The sequence below is a fragment of the Nomascus leucogenys genome, chromosome 17 (assembly GCF_006542625.1).
Source record: "Nomascus leucogenys isolate Asia chromosome 17, Asia_NLE_v1, whole genome shotgun sequence".
NCBI lineage: Eukaryota > Metazoa > Chordata > Mammalia > Primates > Hylobatidae > Nomascus > Nomascus leucogenys.
The window spans coordinates 61,725,985-61,741,543 of record NC_044397.1 but is presented as its reverse complement, the minus strand read 5'-3'; the positions used below and the strand labels follow the sequence as shown (position 1 = coordinate 61,741,543).

Below are 15,559 nucleotides of genomic sequence, written 5' to 3'. Positions count from 1 at the left end.
CGAGAGATCCTCAACAACCCAAATATTTAAAAGGAGGACAGAAGGAAAACATTGAGAAAATAGTGAGGGATCTGTAGAAGAAGGAAGAGACCCAAGGTGGAGAAAATGGGGAGGAATTTCAACAATACAAGGATGCTTGACAGTGCCCAGTGCTACAGAAATCATTGCATGCAAAATACTCCCTGAAAGACACAGACGGGATTTGGTGGGTCTTTGATTATTGAAGTTATTGTGACCTTAATGAAGGCAGATTCAGTCAAGGGGGCAAAAGAGATTTAGTTGCACTGAGAAAACAATACCAATTGTGCTTGACCATGCTTTCAAGAAGCTGAGCTTTGAGGGAATAGTAGGAGGTAAGTGTGCTGCCTGGAAGGAGATTCAGGGTCATGGGGAATGGTTTCCATAAGGTAGGGATAGAAACATAGTTATATGCTGAGGAAGAGCCAGGGTAGGGAAAGAGATTGAAAATACAAGAGAGTACAGGCCTGCTGCCTTATACATAGGAAGTATATTGTAAAAATGTTTCTTTAACAAATGACTGTTTACTGTTAAATTCCTCAGTCTCAGTTTCACAGGTGAAATATATGTTTTATGGGCTACATGTTTTGTGTAATCATAGTTGTATTGATTTTTGGGGGGTATGTTGTTTTTTAGCCTCAGAATATTCTGTTGACAAGCGAATCTCCACTGGGTGACATTAAGATTGTTGATTTTGGCCTTTCAAGAATATTGAAGAACAGTGAAGAGCTCCGAGAAATTATGGGTACCCCTGAATATGTGGGTAAGTATTCATAAAAGTAGTTTTGCTCTGGGGTCAGGCATCACCTTCATTAGGGGACTTGTCCATGTGGCATGACTCATAGTGGAGCCAGCTATCTACTATGTTGAAATTCTACCATCAGAGATTTATTCCTTTGGATTACATTTTACAGTGGAAAACTTTCAAGAGTAAGATACCAAACTGGTGATCTCTTCACTACAGAGCTAAGAGAATTTGAAGGGATTACTTCTAAAAGGAATAGGAGAGGATTTTCTTTTTTTTTTTTTTTTTTGAGACTGAATCTTGCTTTGTTGCCCAGGCTGGAGTGCAGTGGCGCAATCTCGGCTCACTGCAAGCTCCGCCTCCCGGGTTCACGCCATTCTCCTTTCTCAGTCTCTCCGAGTAGCTGGGACTACAGACGCCCACCACCACGCCCGGCTAATTTTTTGTATTTTTTCGTAGAGATGGCGTTTCACCGTGGTCTCGATCTCCTGACCTCGTGATCCGCCCGCCTCAGCCTCCCAAAGTGCTGGGATTACAAGCGTGAGCCACCGTGCCCGGCCTAGGAGAGGATTTTCTTAACAAAGTAGGATATTAGCTTATCTGAGGTTGGGAGGATATTTAACAAGTAAGGACCTTTAAGGATGTTCTGGTTGATAACAAACACTGACAAAGGAATTGCCAAGTCTGAGGTTCCACAGAAGTGTGGAGCATAGAGGGCATTTGGTTGGATCCATGGTTGAGTGCTTCTGGCAGAAAGAAAAAGGAGCTTAAACATTGAAGGTAGCGGCAAGAAAGCAGCTTTATGATGATACTCCATAGGTCTAGGCCTATCATCAAAGAAGTCAACTATTACTTTCTTTGATAGACTGAGGAAAATTGGAGTTTGAAAGATTAATAGTTTGATGGTCTTTTTAAGGTATCTATAGAATAAGGCTGTGAAATTGAGAGGTTGTGACCAGAGATTAGAATATTAATATTTAGGCCAGGTGCAGTGTCTCACGCCTGTAATCCCAGCACTTTGGGAGGCCAAGGTGGGCAGATCACTTGAGGCCAGGAATCTGAGACCAGCCTGGCCAACATGGCAAAACCCATCTCTACTAAAAATGCAAAAATTAGCCAGGCATGTTGGTGCACACCACTCGGGAGGCTGAGGCAGGAGAATGGTGTGAACCCGGGAGGCGGAGCTTGCAGTGAGCCAAGATCATGCCACTGCACTCCAGCTTGGGCGACAGAGTGAGACTCCATCTCAAAAAAAAGAAAGAAGAATATTAATATTTAAAATTTCAGTGGTGAAATAGCTCTTTGTAATTATGAGGCCTTGGATGTAAGGCTGGAAAGGCAGTTTTTTAGACCAGGGAATCAAGAAACTGTGAAGGTAGGCTGTCTGGGTCATGGACATCAGTGTGGAAGTCACCTAGGCTGCCAGCAGACCTGGGAGAAGAGGAGGGCGGCCATGGCAGGAATGGAGAAGGCTGTGGCCTGGGCCTGAGGGAAGACTCTCTGCCTGAGGGTAGAAGTGTGAAGTGAGCAAATATAGGCTAGAAGAGGGGGAATGAAGAGGGCGGGGTCTCCTTTCAGAGAAGAGGGTAAAAGGAGTGAGTAGTTCTTGAAAGACTGAGGATGTTACAAGAAAAGAGCTATCCGGAGCACAGAAAGACTCAGGAGGGCCAATAGGGTTGAAGAAAACAAACCCGTATGGCAATGGTAGTCCAAAAAATAATTCAGAGATTTTTTAAAAGATCCTTAATTAGATAATAAAAGATGACACAGGCACAGAAACAAGCTTTAAATTTTTTTATATATTTTAATAGGCCAGAATACTTAATTTTCAGTATGCTGACTAATATGCATCATGACCACTAAGTAAGTTTTTGGGATATGACTTAATAGTGTTTCTTTAGGGAAAGCAGCAACCCAAGTGTTTTAGCCAAATTTAATGGGTACCATTATAAGCTGAAATACACAAGACTGCAGAATGTAGGTCTGTGAGCTGAAAAATCAAAATAGTAATTATTTCCCTGAATGAGGTGGGTTTTTGTTTTGTTTTAATGCTTTCTTTGTTGTTGTTTGAGAGAGTCTCACTCTGCCACCCAGGCTGGAATGCAGTGGCACCATCATAGCTTGTTGCAGCTCCCAACTTGAGCTCCTCCTGCCTCAGCCTCCCGAGTAGCTGGGACCACAGGCACGTGCCAGCACAGCGGGCCAGTTTTTTGTTTTTTTTGGTAAAGAAGGGTCTCACTGTGTTGCCCAGGCTAGTGATTTGTTTTAGAGCTTTCTGTTCCTTAGTAAATTTTAAATTTTCTATCAAGAGCCTTTCCCCATCTCAAAACATTATAATGGAAGTACAAGCTCAATCCAAAAAGAAAAAAACTAAAAATGATTCAAAAGTACAAAATACAGAAAAACAAAGGGACTCTCCTCTTTTTCCTTCCATGACTCACCTTTTAAAAGGTGAGTTTATGCCTCCCACAGTCATTTCACATACACACAGAAACTGGTGTGAGTTCTGGCCCTGTACTTGCCATCTATGTGACCTTGGCCCTTAAATCTCTTTATACCTCAGATTCCTCTGTCCATAAAAAGGGGCTAGTAATAGTACCGACCTCATAGGGAATTTGTAAGGATTTCATTGGATTTGCTGTACAAAGCCCTTAAACCAATATTCAGCACATAATAAGCACTCAAAAAAGTAAGCTATTGGTATTTCCTGTACCCTTCCTCCCACAGTCTTGCTATGTGGTCTCTGTTTTACTGTTTCTTCCCCGGTAATTTGGATGCTATGCATTTCATTTTTAATTTCCTAGTCATTTCTTTTGAAACTTTAACATTCACAACTTCTGTTTCTCACTCAACCATTTCAGAAATCAAAATTTAGGAGATTAGCATACCTAACATTTCCTTTCCAACCTCTTCCTCCCACTCATTCTATGGGGGTTTGTCACAAATTAGTAGTAGATACATGACCTTGAGTATTTCGTTTTTTCATAGAAATAGAACATTTTCATTCCTTTTTTAATTGTAATTACCACAGTTTTTTAGTCTTTGATCTGTTTTTCCGTGGATTCAGTACTTATTGACTGCATTTTAATAGTTTAGCCTCCTTATTTGTATAGTTTTGAAAAAAAATTATCTTCAGTTAAGTGGATTGTGAGTAGATTTTTTAAGGAGCATTTTTATAATATTTTTCCTGAATCGTTGCATATTTGACAGTGTCTTTCTATTGTGTTTATGTGTGGCAGCAATTTATATCAAAAAAAAATTTTTTTTTTTTTTGTGAGACACGGTCTCACCCTATCACCCAGGCTGGAGTGCACTGGCACTATCTCGGCTCACTGCAGCCTTGACCTCCCAGGCTCAAGTGATCCTCCCACCTCAGCCTCCCCAGTAGCTGGGTCTACAGGCATGCACTATGACACTCGGCTAGCTTTTGTTTATTTTTTGTAGAGACAGAGTCTCATTATGTTGCCCAGGCTGGTCTTGAACTCCTGGTTCAAGCGATCCTCCCACCTTGGCCTTGCAAAGTGCTGGGCACCCAGCCTCAAAGCATATTATTTTTCTCAATTCTATAGATGCAACTTAGTTGCCTTTGTCCCATGCCTGCAGTCTCAGAATGCCCAATTTTTTTTTTTTAACCTTGTTGACTTTTTGTTAATGGGTAGATGTTTTAAAAAGCTCACTCTGACTGCAACAGAAAGAATAGATCAGAGGGGTGGGACAAGTAGTTGAAAAGGCCCAGGTGAGAGGAGAAAGTGCCACGGGTGAGGGTGACGCAACGGAGAAGGAGAAATGTCAGTGGCATTGAGAAAGTTTTAAAAGCCATGATCTGATAGAGACAATGCTTGATAATAACACAGAAACTGTCAGTTTATATTTGGTGTTTTTAAAATATTTAAATATTTGTAAAATACTAGGGACTCAACAATGGTGGGTAGAAGTGTGAAAAGTAAACAAGTTAATTACAAACATCTAGTTAGGCTTTATATTAATTCATATTAATTTATGGTAACCTTTCATTTTAGCCCAAACATTGAATAGTGCCTTATAGTTTCTAATGCTTAATTTTTTATCTCTCAGAACAAATTAGGAATTTTTTTCCACAAAACTAAATGTTTTCTTCTCTTTCTGATACTAGCTCCTGAAATTCTTAGTTATGATCCTATAAGCATGGCAACAGATATGTGGTAAGACTTATTAATGAAAAATTGATCAAATTAGTTTCAAGAAATGAGTATGGTACTAAATTTTTCTTTTATTTTCTTTCTAATTTAGGAGCATTGGAGTGTTAACATATGTCATGCTTACAGGAATATCACCTTTCTTAGGCAACGATAAACAAGAAACATTCTTAAACATCTCACAGATGAATTTAAGTTATTCTGAGGAAGAATTTGATGTTTTGTCTGAGTCGGCTGTTGATTTCATCAGGACACTTTTAGTTAAGAAACCTGAGTAAGTATTATTTTTATTAGTTTAATATTGACCTTGTCAGTTTTTTATTGAATCTCCTCCTACCACAAATAGTTCAACATCTAAAACACCAAAATGGAAACACAAAAGTGTTGACATAAATCTAGGTGAAACCCTTGGCTTAATATAACTTGAAAGAAAAGGGGGCAAAAATGAAAATATTTTGAGAAAATGTGAACCATACCTCAGTATAACAGGATTTAAATATTAATTAGCAAAACTGTATTATTGCAAATGTGTCATGGCAGTAAATAGCACTCATAATTCATGGTTAGTGGAAATTGACAGTGAAATGACAGCTAATCTCTAGCAGATACTTCCCATCTGTTCTTGGTGTCTCTCAAGAGAGTGTTTCAGACATAACTTACTTAAAATATTTCAACATTTTCACAAAATTTTCAGCATTGTGGGAAATTGCACCCAAATTCCAAGACTAATAGTTTTATTCAGGAATCACAGTAAGATTTTTGCCAACTTGTCAGACTTCCCAAAATATAATACAGTAAATACAGTACCTTATGCTCTAATTTTAATTGAGGTTCTAACATGTCTTAACTGTAAAACATGTATCTTTACAGAGATCGAGCCACTGCTGAAGAATGTCTAAAGCACCCCTGGTTGACACAGAGCAGTATTCAAGAGCCTTCTTTCAGGATGGAAAAGGCACAAGAAGAAGCAAATGCCCTCCAAGAAGGTCATTCTGTGCCTGAAATTAATTCAGATACCGACAAATCAGAAACCGAAGAATCCATTGTAACCGAAGAGTTAATTGTAGTTACTTCATATACTCTAGGACAATGCAGACAGTCTGAAAAAGAGAAAATGGAGCAAAAGGCCATTTCCAAACGATTTAAATTTGAGGAACCTTTGCTACAAGAAATTCCAGGAGAATTTATCTACTGAGCAGTATTTCCCTTTAGAACTTTAAGATTTCTACATTGAAAATGTTAATATTATTTATGGACCGCTGGCCAAATGGTACATGTACTGGAAGTGGATAACCAGTATCACTTACACAAACAAAAATAACTTTGTCAAATTTGTGGAGTTAGGTGGAAGCCAGATTTTAAAAGTTGCCAACCAGGAGATTTAACAGGTACAGTTACCCGTTTCAATGTTATTTTTAAGAAGGGAGATGTTGGCACCTTTCAATTCTACATCCTATTTCTCCAGAATGAGAATTTGTGTACAAAGATATTTGTATTCACTTTCTTTAAAAAATCCAAGTAAAAGTGCCAAAACTACATTTCTGTAAATCTCTTGCATTATTCATATGTGTATCTATATCTGCATAATATTTGTTAATGTCTTTACTAAAATTGCTACTTTTTCACTTTGGATTTGTTTTTGGCAAAATTTTAGTTTAAACAGACATCTAAATTTTCGAGACAGAATAACATTCACTAAAGTTTGATAATGTCTTTTTTTAATATTTTCTTACTGCTTTATAGTGACTTGATTTGGTTTCTGTTGTGTTTTTGCCTAAATGCTTGTAACATATCAGTGAAAACCCCTAATTTTTTTTCTCTTCAATGTCACTAGTAAGAGAGGTGGTAATTTTTCACCTCTGAAATTATTCTGGGTTTAAGTGTCAGCTCTTGAGCTGCTTCCCTCATCACACCACACTCACATGCATCTGCTCTCTCTCACACTCTATACCCCTGCCACTTCCTGGCACCTCCCCCCATGCTTCTCATTTAATTTTGGCCACTTGTAGGTATCAGTGTGATCTGATCAACACTCTGGTTACCTTGGTCAGTGAAAAGATGCTACTATATTGCTTTTGTCCCAAAGTGAGTAAAATCCCCTAGAGCAGAGAGAGAGAGCCTTCATGCCAACCACAGCCTGTTTCTGCTGAGTTTCTTACCAGCCCTCAAGCTATGCTAGGAAAAGTTATAAAATGCCAAAATATTTATAAACATTTACTTTGTCCATAAAAAATTTACATTGGATACTCTTTAATTAGGAGGTACTTTGTCCCAAAGAGATGTATAAGAATGTACTAATAGTTTTATTTGATTAGGATTAAACAGTTCAGTTGTATCTAGGCCCCACAGTGACCAGTAAAATGGAAATGTAAAAGTGTATGCCGAATACCTTAAAGTAACTATTTATCCTTACACACAAAAGGCTCAGTGCATTAAATATTTGCCTGTCACGTGTGTGCTGTGTACCGTGGCCATGCCTCGCTCTGCACTATGAACAACTCAGACCTGTCCCTTCACGGTCTGATTAGGGTGTCCCACAAAGCTCTCTCCCTAACGTGGTTTCTCAACTGTCAGAATCATGATAAATGACAGCACCTAACCATTATTTTAAAGTATGTACAGTAAATACCCAAATGTGTGTAAATGTCATAGACATATACAAAGTCAGTAATCTCGCCCAGTCCTGCTGTGTGAAGCTGTCGAAGCATCTGGGAGTGCTCTTTACACCATTAGATGAAATTCATCAGGCACTTCAGACAACCAGGTTGCACTGTTTTCTCACTAAATTGGCTTTATTTATACAGTTTCTTGGAACCTAGCATTCCTAAACAAGCTCCGAAATGCAGAAGAAGAAATTGTGCCACAGTGATAAGAGTTTTTAATGAATACCCATGGCCACAGTTTGAGTCTCAGGTAAGTCTTGGAAGAAGTTAAACACAGTATTAGGCAAATTTGTATCTCTCTGAAAAAATACGGACGAGGTGACCAGGAAAAAATACCCACTATTGAATGACACGTTTGTACTTGATGGATCCGTCATCAAGTTTTAAAATCAGAATCATTTGGGCTTTTTAAAAACCATTTTATACTCGTAATAAATATATTTAATATAATTGCGGTATTTATGAAAAAGATCTGTTTTCTTTTAGCTGGCCACTTCAGTTTGCTGCGTATCTTTAGCTGCTGTTGTCCCTTAAATACTGAGTCATAGGGTGCTTTTTTAAGAAGCCCTTCAGAAGATACTTGTAAAGGTATATTGGCATTTTTTGGTTTATAAGATAAAAACAGGGCATGAAGAGCCTTCATAATATTAGGCCAAATAAAATCTATTAATAACTGCCAGCTAGCTCTATACTTACCTAAAGCTGTTAATGTCCCTTTTTTTCTATCACCAAATTTATGAAGGACTAAACAGTACTATTGAGTTTACTTGGTTTATAAATCCAGTTTTAACTATAATTCAACAATATTTTGGTGTGATGAGAGGTTGTTTATAAAATGTACAAAATGTATAAGTAGTTTTAATCAATTGGGAAATGATATGTGATTGATCTTGTGTTTTGTTGTTTTCAAATGAAAACTAGGAGGTAATTAATACCTTTCTGTAGTAGTGGTATAGAGGAAGGACAGATGCTCATTGTTGAATCTCTTAAATTTTTCCAGCTAACCTCAGTTTGGAAGAAAAATGTATTAAAGGGTTATAAAGATCACTTAGAGAATGTGAGACAGAACGTGAATTATCGTCCTCAGTAATGTAATGGGGGTGGCGCGTGGCTCAGTCCATAGAGGCCTATGCCTGTTTGGAAAAAATAAATATCAATCCATGGACACCAACATACATGAATATAGACAGGAGAAAGATGACTAGCATCAGCAAACTAATCCTAAATACATTTTAAATTCACACCTCAATTTGAATTAGACTGATAAAAATGAAAAATAGCCATGTACTATATTTATTGTCCAGGATTGGCCACCTCGTCCATTCTGTCTGTTGCGGAATTTAAAAAGCTAGATTGAACACCTTGATCTTAACCTCGAGAGCCTTAATCACTATTGTTTTGGAGAGAAGGGGATAGAATTTACATTATCATGAAATGTACAGATCTAAATCCATACAGTCTCATCAGGCTTGACAAATGTACTCTCTCCTTTAACCACACTCCTGTTCTGTTGCACTAGTTTTCCTTATCCTCAAACTCATGTAGTTGGAATCATACAGCATGCACCATTTGGCTTCTGTAACTCAGCATGATGTCTTTGAGATTCATCTATGTCGATGCTTATTATCAGCAGTTTCTTCCTTTTTTTTGTTTTGTTGAGACTGGAGTTTCGCTCGTTACCCAGGCTGGAGTGCAATGGCGGGATCTTGGCTCATTGCAACCTCCACCTCCCGGGTTCAAGGGATTCTCCTGCCTCAGCTCCCCAAGTAGCTGGGATTACAGGCATGTGCCACCACACCCGGCTAATTTTTGTATTTTTTTTTAGTAGACATGGGGTTTCACCATGTTGGTCAAGCTGGTCTCGAACTCCTGACCTCAAGTGATCCACCCACCTCGGCCTCCCAAAGTGTTGGGATTACAGGCATGAGCCACCGTGCCCAGCCTGGTTTGTTCCTTTTTATTGTTGTGTCGGGCTATTTGAATGCATGACAGTTTATGTAGCTATCCTTCTGTTCATGGACCCCTGAGCTGTTTCCGTGGGGCTACTATAAATGTGCTATAAATATTCTTGTACAGGGATTTTTGTGGACATGTTTTCATTTCTCTTGGATTAAAAAGCTAGTAGTAGAATTGCTAGGTCTTATGGTAGCTGCATATTTAACTTTTTATGAAACTGCCCAACAGTTTTCTAAAACCATTGTGCTATTTTGTGTTCCTGCCAGCACATTGTACTCTGGTTGTTTTTAACATCCTTGCCGACATTTGGTATTGTCCACCTGTTGCATTTTAGCCATGCTCCTGGATATGTGGCGGTATCTCATGGTGGTTTAGTTTGCATTTCCCTGATGACTAATGGACAGTACTTTTCATGTCCTTTTTTCCTTTTAATTGGATAGGACTCCTTTGTGCATTCTGGACATAAAGGATAGTCAGATTTATGTGTCACATGTATCTTTTCCCACTCTATAGCTTGCTTGTTCTCAATAGTATCTGTTGATGAGAAGAAGGGTTTAGTTTTGGTGAAATCCAATTTATGAATTTTTGTTTTATAGTTAATGCTTTCTTTGTGCTCTTTAAGAAGTCTTTGCCTACCCAAGCTCATGAAGATACTGTCTTATTTTTCTTAGGCGTATGATAGTTGTCGCGAATATTCAGGTCTGTGATTCACCTTGAATTAGTACTTTTATATGCCATAAAGTAGGTAGGCGTCAAATACCTTTGAACATTCTACTGAATGTTCAGTGGTTCCAGTACCACTTGTCAAAGATTCTCCTTTCACTGTTAAACTGTTTTGGTGCCCAGTCTAAAATCATTTGACCATATATCTGTGGATCTAGTTTTCTGTTCCATTCTGTTTATCTTTTTGTCAAAACTTGGTAAGTCTTGATCTCTGGTAAACAGACATTCTAATTTCTTCTTCTGCAAATTGCTTCGTTTATTCTAGGTCCCTTACATTTCCAAATAAATTTTGTCAATTTCCACCAAACTATTCCCAGAAAAAGCCTTGTGGATTTTTATTAGGATTCACTGAATCTATAAATCAAGTAGTCATCCAATCCATAAACATGTTTTTCCATTTACTTCATTTTTTCTCAGCAGTGTTTCACATTTTTCAGTGCAGAGGTCCTGTATATCCTTTAACTGTATCCCTGTGTATTTCATGGTTTTTGATGCTGTTTTTTGGATAGTCTTCATATTTCAGCTTTTTTTGTTTGCTTTTAATACCCCAGCTCTCATTTTTAGCTCATCATGCCTAACCAGAACTATATTATAAATTACTTAAATGAGTCTTTTGAAACTTGTGTTGGTAACAGTGGGAGTAAGTTTGCTGAACTGAAATTTATAGTAACAAAATTGGATGGAATCCCTCCTCTACTTTTTCAAATTAGAGATTCAGTAATGGAATCGCAGAGGGAATATGTGACTTTTGCCCAAGAGCTCACAGCTAGTTATGGGCAGAACAAAGGACAGAATCATTCAGATTTCCTGACTGCTCGTCAAGAACTTTTACCTCAGTGGATTCTACCTTTGGCCCCATTTTAATGTCCAAAGTAGTTTTTAAAAATTACTTTTGTGTAACTTAATTTTGGGTTTCTTTTTTAATAACTAGAGGACAGTTAACCTGAGATGAGGCTAGTGCAGAGGTCAGCATACTGCGGCCTGTGCTGCCTGTTTGGTGAGGTTTTATTGGAACAGCCACACCTGTGTGTTTACATTTTGTCTGTGGATGCCTTCACACTACACCACGCGGGTGAACAGTTGTGACAGAGATCTGAAGGCCTGTACAGCCTAAGGTATTTAGTATCTGGTCCTTTACAGAAAAAGTTTGCCAACCCCCAGGCAATTATAATCTAAATATATTTAAAATAGCTATTTTCTATTTAAAACCAATCTTGACACAGTCCTTTGGGGAGCAGCTTGTTTTACATGGCAGGACAATCTTATGACATTTTCTCCTTGCCATTTTTATTGAAATAAGTGGAGATTTTATTTACTAAAAATAAAACTATTTTTCCTAAATGTTAGCAGCAGAAAAATATCTCGGTTTCAATACATTGTGATGGGTTTGCATGAAAATTAGCATCTCTTTAGTTGTCTCTATTAAGTAACCAGCTTTCTGATAAATTGTAAGAGAAGTATACCTAGAAGATTAAGAGTATTTGGGAAGAGATATGTTTAATCCTCAGCTGGAATTATTCAGGCGAGGAGGATTGTCACCTCATCCCTGCCCCTGCTTTTTTCTCTAAGCCAGTAAAACTGTACCCTGTCCCTTTTAAAGCAGCAAATTCAATACTTTCATCCTATACTTTTTAAAGCTTTTGATTTCGCAATAGTTACAGACTTACAGGGAGTTGAAAAGACAGTACAGATACATCTTTACATAACTACAGGAAATTGATATTTGCACAATGCATATCATTTTATGCCATTTTATCTTCCTACCAACACATTTGAGATATAGAACTGCTTCACTGCTATATAAAGATCTGTTGATGTCTACATTTTACCAGTTAGAGTGAAATGTAGAAAACTCTCTTGCCCGTCCCCTCCCCACCCCATTTATAATTGTCTTAAACATAATCTGCTACGTACACTGAGATCTATGTCAGACAATTTTGCTTCCACTACCAATTTAGAAAACTCAAGAAGGAAAGTCTATTGTACGTACCCATATTTTTGCTGTTTCCATTGTTCTTCCTGACATCCCAAAACTTTTTTTTTTTTTTTAAACGTTTCCTTTCTGGTTCAAGAACTTCCTTTAGGGTAGGTCTATTCAAGGTCTGTAGGGTAGACTCATTCAACAAATTCTTTTAGTTTTCTATCAACCGAGAATGTTTTTATTACCCCATCACTCCTGAAGGATCATTTCACCAAATATGGAATTTGGAGTTGACAGAGTTTTCTTTTGAGGCAGTCTTGCTCTGTTGCCCAGGCTGGAGTGCAGTGGCAGGATCTTGGCTCACTGCAACCTCCACCTCCCAGGTTCAAGTAATTCTCAGACAGGGTTTTGCCATGTTGGCCAGCCTGGTCTCAAACTCCTGACTTCAAGTGATCTGCCCACCTTGTCTCCCAAAGTGCTGGGATTACAGGCGTGAGCCACCATGCCTAGCCACAAGTTGACAGTTCTTTTGGCACTAAAATAATTTGTCTCACTTCCTTCTGGCCTCTATGGTTTCCAAAGAGAAATCCACTGTCATCTGAGTTACTTTTCCCTCTAGTTAAGATGTCACTTCTTTCTTGATGCTTTCAAGCTTTTTTCTGTCTAGTTTTCAGAAGTCTGTCCTATCATGGACTTCTCTGGGTTTCACTCAGCTTCTTAAATACAGGCATAACTCAGAAATATGCATCACTTTCAGTTCCAGACCACTGCAATAAACCAAATACAAGCAAGTCACATGAATTTTTTGCCTTTCCACTGCATATAACATGGTTCATACTGTAGTTTTTTTAAATGAGCAGCAGTGTTACGCCTAAAAATAATGCGCATACATCAATTTAAAAGTACTTTTAAATGCGAGAGGAGGGTAGGAAAAGATAAGTTGCTGAAGCCTGCAGTGACTGTGGCAATTTCTTAAAGTAAGACAACAGTGAAGTTTGCTGCATTGATTAACTCTTTCATGAAAGATTCCTCTGTAGCATGCAATGCTGTTTGACAGCATTTACCCACAGTAGAACTTTTCAAAATTAGGAGTCAATCCTCTCAAACCCTGGCCACTGCTAAGTTTATGAATATTCTAAATCTTTTGTTGTCATTTCAACAATGTTCATAGCATCTTCACCAGGAGTAGATTCCATCTCAAGAAATCACTTTCTCTGCTCGTCCATGAGAAGCAACTTCTCATCCACACAAGTTTGATCCTGAGATTATAGCAATTCAGTTACATCTCTAGGCCCCTCCACTTCTAGTTCTGTTGCTATTTTTACCCTATCTACAGTTCCTTCCTCCTCTGAAGTCTTGAAACCCTCCAAGTCCTCCATGAGGATTGGAATCTATTTCTTCCAAACTCCAATTAATGTTGATATTTTGACCTCCTCCCATGAATGGAATGCTCTTGATGGCATCTAGAATGGTGAATCCTTTCCAGAAGGTTTTCAACTGACTGCCCAGAACCATCAGAGAAACCACAAAATGTACTTCTTAAATAATAAGTATTGAAAGTCAAAAGTACTCCTTAATCTATCGGCAGCAGAATGGATACTGTGTTAGCAGGCACAAAAACAATATCTCCTTGTACATCTCCATCAGAGCTCGTGGGTAACCAGGTGCATTGTTAATGAGTAGCAATATTTTGGTTTTTTGGATTTGTTTTTTGAGACAGGGTTTCACCATGCTGCCCAGGCTGGTCTCGAACTCCTGGCATCAAGCAACCCACCCGCCCCAGCCTCCCAAAGTGCTGGGATTACAGGTGTAGGCCACTGTACCCAGCCATATTTTGAAAGAAATCTATTTTTTTCTGAGCACTAGGTCTCAACAGTGGGCTTATTCAGTAGACCAGGCTGTAAACAGACCCACTGTCATCCAGGCTTTGTTGTTGCATTTATACAGCATATCTTAAGGGCCCTAGGATTTTCTGAATAGTCAACGAGCATTGGTTTAACTGAAAGTCACAGCTGTACTAGCCCCTGACAAGAGTCAGCTTGTCCTTTGAAGCCAGGCATTGAGTTTTTCTAACTATGAAAGTCCTGGATGGCATCTTTTTCCAATAAAATGCTGTTTCATCTACACTTAAAATCTGCTGTTTAGTGTAGCCACTTTCATCGATGATCCAAGCTAGATCTTCTGTGTTAACTTCTACAGCTTCTTCATCAGCACTTGCTGCGTCACTTTGTACTTTTATAGAGATGGCTTCTTTACTTACATCTCATGAACATTGCTAACTTCAAATTTTCTCCTGCAGCTTCCTCACCTCTCACAGTTAGTGAGAGGCCACTGTGGGGTTATTAATTGGCCTAATTTCAATACTGTTGTGTCTCAGGGAATAGGGAGGCCTGAAAAGTGGGAGAAAGACGAGGGAATGGCCAATTAGTGGAGCAGTCAGAACACACACATTTATCAATTAAGTTCACCATCTTATGTGGGTGAGGTTCATGGTGCCCAAAACAATTACAATAGTAACATCAAAGATCACTGACCACAGCTCTCCATAACAGAATAATTTAAAAGTTTGAAGTATTGTGAGAATTACCAAATGTGACACAGATGCAAAGTGAGCACAAGCTGTTGAAAAAGTAGCACCAAAAGACTTGCTCGACAATCGCCACAAACCCACAATTTCTAAAAAACACAGCATCTGCAAAGTGTAATAAAGTAAAACACAATGAAACTAGGTATATATGCCTATAAAAGGTTCATTTGTTTTTGACAAATTTGTAAACTCTCAGCCATTTTTTCAAATACTTTTTCAGCCCCACCCTCTCTCTCCTCTTTCTTAGAGCCATGATTCAAATGTTAGGTCTTTAGCCAGAGGCCCACAGGTACCAACTGCAGTCTGTTTTCTCTGCTCAGATTTTTATTTCATCTTTAAATTCAGTGATTGTTTTCTCTGTACTCTTCATTCTGCTGTTTAACCCATCCAGTGAGATTTTTGTTTCATTTACTCTTTTCTCAGTTCTAAAATTTCCATTTGATTCTGCCATCTTCTAAGACTTCCTATTTTTTTCATTTATTCCAAGCATGTTCATAATTGCTCACCGAATCTTTTCTTTTAATGATGGCTGCTTCAAAATCCTTGTCAGATAATTCTAAAATCTGTGTCATCTTGGTGTTGGTGTCTGTTAACTCTCTCTTCTCATTCAGGTTGACATTTGCCTGGTTCTTGGCATAAGAGCATGGCTTTCTGTTCTATTCTGCCCATTTGGGTTTGAGATGCTGGACCTTGTTTGAATCACGTTTTCTTAGGTCTACTCTGACACCACCCAAGTGGGTGACAGGGGCATGTGGTGGGGTTAATGGTTCA

At 38.5% G+C, this 15,559-nt stretch overlaps 1 protein-coding gene across 1 annotated transcript in view; it reads left to right on the top strand.

Annotated features, from left to right (window-relative positions):
* The window catches only part of STK17A (serine/threonine kinase 17a), a 43,819-nt gene extending 35,768 nt beyond the window's left edge, over positions 1-8,051 (top strand). The window contains exons 4-7 of the mRNA XM_003268825.4: positions 655-781; positions 4,896-4,944; positions 5,033-5,212; positions 5,809-8,051. Coding sequence (XP_003268873.2) covers positions 655-781; positions 4,896-4,944; positions 5,033-5,212; positions 5,809-6,133 — 681 coding nt within the window. The 3' untranslated portion in view covers positions 6,134-8,051. The remainder of the gene's footprint in view (positions 1-654; positions 782-4,895; positions 4,945-5,032; positions 5,213-5,808) is intronic.
* Positions 8,052-15,559: the final 7,508 nt, after the last annotated feature.